General features: G+C 46.2%; 1 protein-coding gene across 2 annotated transcripts in view; it reads right to left on the reverse strand.

Annotated features, from left to right (window-relative positions):
* Window positions 1–1,004, reverse strand: part of FMNL1 (formin like 1) — a 100,198-nt gene extending 99,194 nt beyond the window's left edge. For both annotated transcript variants that reach the window (XM_066626997.1, XM_066626998.1), the window contains exons 1-2: window positions 787–1,004; window positions 499–694 (exon numbers count right to left, since the gene is read on the reverse strand). In XM_066626997.1, coding sequence (XP_066483094.1) covers window positions 499–654 — 156 coding nt within the window. In that variant the 5' untranslated portion in view covers window positions 655–694; window positions 787–1,004. The remainder of the gene's footprint in view (window positions 1–498; window positions 695–786) is intronic.
* Between the last annotated feature and the right edge of the window lie 7,114 nt (window positions 1,005–8,118).

Below are 8,118 nucleotides of genomic sequence, written 5' to 3' on the forward strand. Positions count from 1 at the left end.
CTCCAGATGAATGAATCTAGAGCCATCTCTCCACCCTTCTTCCATAGTCACACATCTCTAACTTGGAGGAGGATTCCCATTCCAGACAGGGTGTGGATACCAGATCATCTAAACCCCTCTTAATTTTGACCATTTTATTGTGTTGGTTTTTCCATTTGGATGCAGCAGCAGGTGTTACAAGGTACAGAAATGTTAAATAAAATAATTCAGAACAAACCTTCCTTCCCACCCACCCACTGCCTGGGTTATGTGTTCATTACCAGTAATCTGAATTAGCTGAACCCCCAGTTTACCATAAGCACACATGGTGGGGGGTGGAATTCACCTCTTATCACTCTTTCGACCACCACACCTATTACAAGTATGACTTTACTCCCTTGTGGCTCTTGTTTGCCCTTCTGTATTCAAGAGCTTGCACACCCCAGAACTGGAATGATGGGTGGGGGAAAGAGGGTGGCATTAAAGAGGGGTGTAAGTTAGGGTTTGTAAGAGACTTACCAGTACATGTGCAAATCGTTCTTCCAGTTCCTCGGCGCTGGGCATAGGTTGTTTTGGGGGTGCCGGTTGTTTAGGGGGCAGAGGCGAAGAGGCCGTCGGTTGGCTTTTAATTTCCTTTGCTGGAGACATCTCCATGCTGCTAGCTGCATTGCCCATCCTGAGATTTTAAGCTTACACCAAAAAATATCAAAGAGCACTACAAAATAAAAATATCCAGATTTAGTTTTTTCTGGAGAGGGGTGGGGGGAAAAGGTCATAGGGAGTCAAAAGACACACCACAACTTTCACCTCAACCAAATGAGGAGGGAAGTGAATGGGGGCTGGTTCCAGGAACTTCCAACACGTGTTAATGAAGGATTCCTCAAAGGCATTGGGTCAACCAAGCTGCTTGTCCATGCTTTTGCTTCCTGGGGTGCGATGGGAGCTGAGTTAGCGAAAGAGCTGCGCTGATGGGGAGGGGGGTCGCCCATCAAGGTGACTTCTCAACACCTCTCCTCTGGGGCTCTCTCATCATCAGCATCACCACCACCGTGGTCAGCTCTGCTGGCAACCTCCCTAGATCTGGGCGCCTGGTCAATTTCCAGTAGCATCCAATGGGTCAGTTTCCTAGAAAAGCTGGAAGCAGGAGCTTCATGCGGGTCAATTTCAAGCTGGAAGGCAACGTGTGGTCTCCAGGCGGTGGAGAGGGAGGGAAGCCAGCCAGGCTCTCTTGCTGCGCTTCCCCCTCTCCTCCACCACCCAAAAAAAGAGGAAGAGGCTGAAAGCAACGGCGGCTGCTCACTGAACAGGAAGTCAAGCTGCAGGTGCTGGGCTTGTCATCTGGTTGTAACTTTTCTCGCCCGCTGCAGCTCCGATGCTGGGGTTTGCCAGCCAGGATGGTCCCTCTCTCGCTCCCCCCCCCCGCCCTCTAGCATGTCAGTCCTCAAGGATGCTCAGGAGGCAGCTGTGGGAAGGGACCACAGGGCTTCTGCAAAGGCGCTGAGGATGGGGAGATCGCCAGCAGGGAGGGGTGCCACCGCTCCCCAGCGCGAGAGCCATGGCCTGGGAGGAGATGGAGCGGGGAAAGAGCAGAGTCACCTGCTCAGAGAGATGGGGATCGAGAGCAGGAACAGCAGCAGAGGGGAGAATGGACGTGGGAGACAGGCGGAGAGCTCTCAGGGTCTCAAAGCCCATAGATTTCAGGGAGCAAATGTGCTTGCTTAAAAAAAAAAATCAATACAGTATTTAAAAGGTGCAAATCCTTCGTTTCCAAAACATACCCAGGCTCAAGCCTGCCTAGCTGCGTGGCTCAAGTCTGCTTGGCGAGAAGGCGCTCTGTGCATGTTCAGAGGCACTAAAAAAAAAAAAACCCCAACCCTCGCTTCTTCTCAGGATTCCACAAGGGTTGTCATTCAGAGCAGGGCGTCAAGGCTGAGCTCCCATAGAAAATCAAGGCAGGCTGTAAGAGGAAGCCAAGGGAGAAGGGGGGGGGCAGGATGAGATTTTCAACTGGAGATCTCTGGGATTGTGGGTCGGGGGGGGGGGATTGCGTGCACAAGGCTTGGTGGGTGCAGCAGCAAGTATTAGCACACTGGAATGGAGGGGTGAAGCGCACAGGGGCCTTATCCCCCCCCTTCCCCCAAGAATCTGGTCCTCCAAACTTTAATGTTGCATGATGAGCTCACATCCATTCTGCAGGAGGCGTGAAGGGAGATGGGTGATTCTCACGAAGGGGGAAAACCATCGGCGCAGGGAAACCCCCCCCCCCAAAAAAAAATAGGTGTTGCCAATTTGCCCAATCGGTTTGTACTGGCGAGCAGCATCATGCCTTCTTTGCAGCAGCTGCTCGCCCCTTCCTTGAACGCTGGAGAGGCGCATTCGGCCAAAGCCCAGCCATTCTCCCTCTGGTGGCCGGAGAGGAGAATTGCTGGCGTGAAAGCTTGACAGCCCAATCCTATCCACACTTTCCTGGGAGTAAGCCCCCATTGGCTCTAATGGGACTGACTTCTGAGTAGACACGCAGAGGATTGGGCTGTGACTCTCATAGAAGGCTTCTTCTGAGCCCCCAAATAAGGAAAGCATCCCCCCCCTATTTTTGGCTTCACCCCATAATCCTCTTTCCCAGTTGTAACTTGCAACCAAACTTAAATACACACAGTTGTGTTTGCCCACAGTTTTTGTTCCCTCTTGTCCAGAGTGACCAGCTGACCGCAAAAGAGGTCACCCCAAAATGTAGGACATCCAATAAAAGGTAGGATGTGACAAAACAAAAGCTAAAAACACTCATATTGTGTTCATGTGGTTAATTTAAAACACTACTACTTGTTAAATTTAAAACTGTATTACATATAATTTTTTAATTACAGGAAGGCTATGTGCTGCCTACTCACAGGGGAAAGGAGGACATTAAAGTTCTTTTCCAGGACATCAGACTAAAAAAGAGGACATGTCCTGGGAAAAGAGAACATCTGGTCACTCTGCTCTTGTCTCTTCCCTGTCTTGTCTTTCCCACTGTCTGTTTTAGACTGTAGGTTCCTTGAGGACAGGGGCCTATCTGGTTTTTATTTATGAAACTTAATATGCTCAGTTTTGGCTCTCTGTCAATAAAAGTTACAAAAATTGGAAAATGAAAAATGGTCTTTGCTTTGGATGCAGAGAAATGATCCCACTTGCCAGGTGTTCCTTGTTCTGTAAGGCCAAGCCAGCTCCTACATCCCTGGTTCTGGAAATTTCCAATATATTTAGTGAACTGGATCCACAGCTTCTGTTTTAAAGTAGTCTATTTTTATCCCTCATCACACCTTTTTAAATCCTTAGTTGTGACATCCTTCCAGATTCACCTCCCACTCCCATAGTGGTTGCTTGAGCCCAGTTACGGGTTACCTTCTGACACAGATAGGAAGGCTTCCTTGTGTAGGTGACCCTGAATATATATAGGGCCCAATCCTAACCAACTTTTCAGCACTGATGAAGCCATGCCAACGGGATGTGCACTGCATTCTGCAGGGGGTGTCTCAAGGTCTCCTCAAGGTCAAGGAGTGTTTGTTCCTGCAGGTCTCCTCAAAGTCAGGGAGTGTTTGTTCCTTTGCCTCAGGGCTGCACTGTGACTGCATTGACACTGGAAAGTTGGATATGACTGGGCCCTATATTTACTTGGAAGTACAGTGGGCCTTCCATATCCGGGTACTCAGAACCCATGGATTTCATCATCCATGGGTTCTGAACCCACAGATGGACCCTCATTCTGAACCTTGTACTGGTTGCATCTGGGGGACTTTCTGAGTCCTGAAGAGGTTGCAGTCTACTACATGCTGCTTCTGCGGGCCTCAGAAAGCCACCCAAATAAGTTTAAAGACAATTTTGGCTAAACCCAGAAGATGCCTTTAAACTCCTCCAGGCAGCATTCTGAGGCTAGCAAAAGCCACGGGCAGCAGAACAGCTCTGGACATGACTGGAACAAAGTTTCAGTCATGTTCGGAGCACCTGTGGGTTGGAACCCACAGATTCCATTATCCACAAGTTTTGGTATCTGTGGGGGGTCTGGGAATGGATTTCCCATGGATACCGAGGGCCACCTGTATATAACATTTCCCATGGATACCGAGGGCCACCTGTATATAACATTATAAGTATATAACATTTCAAGTTTCTCACACGTAATTTTTAAATTGGCTTTTACATTTCCAGTAGTCTGTCATTTGTATGATTTTTAAGACACTTAAAAAAGTTTTTTTTTTAATGTAAAATTTCTTCCTCCTTCACTTTCTGCCCTGCAGTATCAGTATTCAGAAGTGACACTTTTAGAAACTATGCTTAGGATCACTTGCAAAAATAGATTAGAGCATTCAACCTAAACCTTCTTTCATCCTTCAGCATTCTGTCTCAAAAACCAAGCAGGGAGCTGATGTGCCTCAGGCAAGTGGATCAAGGAACCTGTGGCCAGGGAAAACCAAGGAATGAATGAATTCAGTGCATACACTCATCAAGGAGCTGTGAGTCATGCAACATTTCAACCACAATGTGTGAAATGGACCCTGATCTTGAGTGTGAGCAAAAACCACTTAGAGGGTCAAAGGTTTTCTCATCTTCTGGACATGCCACCTAACATCCTGTAACGATGGAGCAGTGCTTGGCACAATACGAGACAAGTGGAGGAAGCTGTGGGCTCAATACTATTCAACTTTCCAGCACAGATGCAGCCACAATGCAGCCATAAGGTTAGGGAACAAACATTCTCTTACCTGGAAACCCCCCCCCCCCAATATTCTGTTGCATCAGTGTTGGAAAATTGGATAGAATTGGACCCTGTGTCAGTTTCTTGGAACTTTCCTAGTGAGCTGTTCTGGGTAAAAATATTTCCACAAAAAAGATGATTTTCAAATGTACTAGAAATACTTGTGAAAAAAGACACTGCTCCAGGCAGCCGATCTTTTTTCTTTTCCTACTATGTCCTATTTTGCAGCAGCTTTGATCTTTTTCATTGTTTCTGCCCCTGATGTCCCAGAGGAAAGGGAAGGGGAGGAAAAAAATCAAACAAATTTCATATGCCACAGCTCACAATTCCTAAAGTAAAAAAGTGCCATTAATGAGTGTAAGGTACCATGTGAGAAAGGGGAGAGACAGAAGCTCTGCAAAGGATGCAACAATTGAAATTCTGCACATTTTCAAGCACATCCTTGAAGATTTGAGGTTGGAGGCCATCAGTACGCAGAACACCCAGTTCTGTAGTATCATGCCATTGGATACTGAGGAAACTTCAGAAGCCCTGAACCATTGTCCAGAGTCAACAATGGACTGAATGAGGACAAATAAATTGACATTAAATCCAGCCAAGATACTACTAACCAGGAGAGCTTCGGTTCAAGCAATGAATTGTCAACCTGTTCTAGGTGGGGCTACCCTCCCTTTAAAGGGCCAGATTCACCATTTTGGGGTGCTCTTGGACCTTGCTCCTGGATGTTCAGGTAATGTCTGTGCCCTTAAGCTTGAGCAGGTGCATCATCCTTTCCTGGGTCTGCCAATATGTGGCCAAGGTTAGCCACATGCTCATTATATCATGCTAATATGATTTACATGGGGCTACCCTTGCAGACCACCTGGAACCTTCAGCTAGTGCAGAACACATCTGTGCGAGTTCTGACTGGTGCCGGATGGTTTGACCACATTGCTCATCACTTCCGAGTGCAGTTCAAAGGGTTGGCTATTACTTTTAATGCCTTGTCATAAATAATTTAGGACCAGAGATCTTGACTGCCTGAAAGAGCCTGTCCCCCATGTTCAGCTAGGAGTACCCTCCTGCCGAAGCCATGCCTACTGAAGCTTGGTCGGCAGTGAGCTGAAACAAGGCCTGCTGCATGGTGGCACCCATATGTGAAACTGCTTGCCCTTTGAGATTCAGGTTGGCTCCCTCTCTGACTATTTTTTGGGAGCAGTTGAAAACTTATTTGCTTTTGTTGACTTGGGCTTAAATTGTTTCTTCTCTGCTGCACTGATGACCTAAGGAGTTGGCGACTGTTGTGATATTTTACAGCCATTATCTTTGATAGTATTAAACGTTTATTATTGTATAATTGCTTCTGAATGTTGTTGTGGCCCACCTGGGTGCCACCTGATAGGAAGAGGAAAGAGTGGGATTTAAATTTATTTTTAAAAATAAATCCTTGCAGGATTGGATTCTTGCTTTTCAAAAAATTTAAGTGAAAGTTGCATTCAGTAACCATTACAACTCACTCTTCTTTCACACTGCTGAGTACATACAGTAGTTCTGAACACCAGTTTCCACTTTTAATAATGAAGATGCAAACTGATTAAGTGGCGAAGATCATGAGCAGTGCCAGCGTATGTTGCTGCAGCCCACACTTTATGACCCCTCATGATCTACTGGATTCTACTTCTGCCACCAGCCCTGAGGAGTCTAGATCAGGCTGACCAGCGAGGCCTTCTGATGGGTGTGGGTCCCCGATACCAACCACAGGCAGGGCCCAAAGAAGGTGCTGCATAGTTGACAGTGTGAGGTCTAAAGCAAGAAGGTGGGACTAGAAATTAAGCCTACTGAGTTCATTCTCCAGCTTTGATTTAAAGCCACACTTCCATTTCTCTTCCATTAGTTTCTGCATTTACAACACAAGGAAAAATGGAAAACAAGACAAACTTAATGGACATGCTGCAACCTTTTAGATCCTCTGCCAAGTAGGTGCTGTTGAGAAACAGCTTACTATTTAACAGTACCACGCAGCAATTTCACATGGCTGGCAAAGGAACACTGCCAAGCCCAAGAACCAGCACACACTCATGGCAGCAAGAGGTACTCTGACCCAGCTCCTGCATATTCAGTGTACCCAGTAACTCAGTAGTAGGTTTATCTGCAGCCCTCCAGAAGAACATAATTTTTGGTCTGTGTAAACACAGCTACTGAATGAACACACCAGGAACCGGTGAGTCAGGAGACTAGTACAGAGCAGTGTCAGACTGCACAGGTGCAGTTACATAAAGGTAGATGAATCCACAGCACCCTCTCCACCTACATCACTCGAGTTCATGTTACATGACTCTTGAGTCATGTAACTGCTAATATTCTCTGCTGCTAATATTCTCAACTCTTTTTTCTTTTATGCAAGAAAGTATTTACCTGTAACCAAAACAGAATTCTGTGGCAACTTTAAGACTAAAACAAACAAACTTTGAAAAGCTACTGTTGCCCAGATCAACAGCTACTGTTGCTGACGTTTTTACCAGATCACAGCTTTTAATCCTGGACAGTTTTAATTGCAAACTGCCAACGAACTAGTACGTGTTTCATTTCTAGTTCTTGAGTATTCAAAGAGCGTAGTGCACATTGCCTCTATAATCCTTATGATAACCTTGTACAGTATGCCAAGTACTATCCTTTCCATCATCACTGATGGGATGTAAAGCTGTGGGATACTCAGGCAAGATGATGAACATAAAACATATGAACATAATAAGATTCAAACTGGGATCTACCCAACTCACAGACAATACATGAGCACAGTTAAGAGCCAGCTCAAATGGGCAGAAGACAGCTCTGCTGCTGGTAGCTATTAAAACACTTCCCTATGAACTCTTGTTATATAGATCAGGGGTCTCTAAACTTTTCAGCCGAAGGGCTGCATCCAATATCTGGTACAGTGTCGAGGGCCGGGGAAAAAAATTAAATAATAAAATTTAAATAAATACATTAGAGAGGGAACTTAGATGGATGAATAAATGAATGGGTTCAAATGCCCAGGATTTCTCCAAGCACCACCTAAGAAATAAAGGACACACTTAAATAGACCCCCATTCCCCCAACCCACAAGCACAACTCCGGTTGTGTTTGGTCAGCTGGGCCAGAGGCTCTCAGGGGATCAGAGGCTGACAACGTGCCGGATAGAGATTGGCTGTGGGCCGCATTTTACCCCCAGGCCGGGGCACACAGGGGGCCAAATTCAGTTGAGAACTTGACTGATCTTGGAGATCATCACTGATTGCAGGGTAGAAGGGTAGTCATTAAGCTATGATGTTCTGGGAGGAAAAAACTGGCTACAGAACTAGCTGTGGAGTAACACACAATAGTATTTCGATATCCAGAAATGTCCAAGTTATGCATTGGGTGCTTGTGCAATGGAAGACAAGAGGCAG

Source organism: Tiliqua scincoides, chromosome 5 (genome assembly GCF_035046505.1).
Source record: "Tiliqua scincoides isolate rTilSci1 chromosome 5, rTilSci1.hap2, whole genome shotgun sequence".
Lineage (NCBI taxonomy): Eukaryota > Metazoa > Chordata > Lepidosauria > Squamata > Scincidae > Tiliqua > Tiliqua scincoides.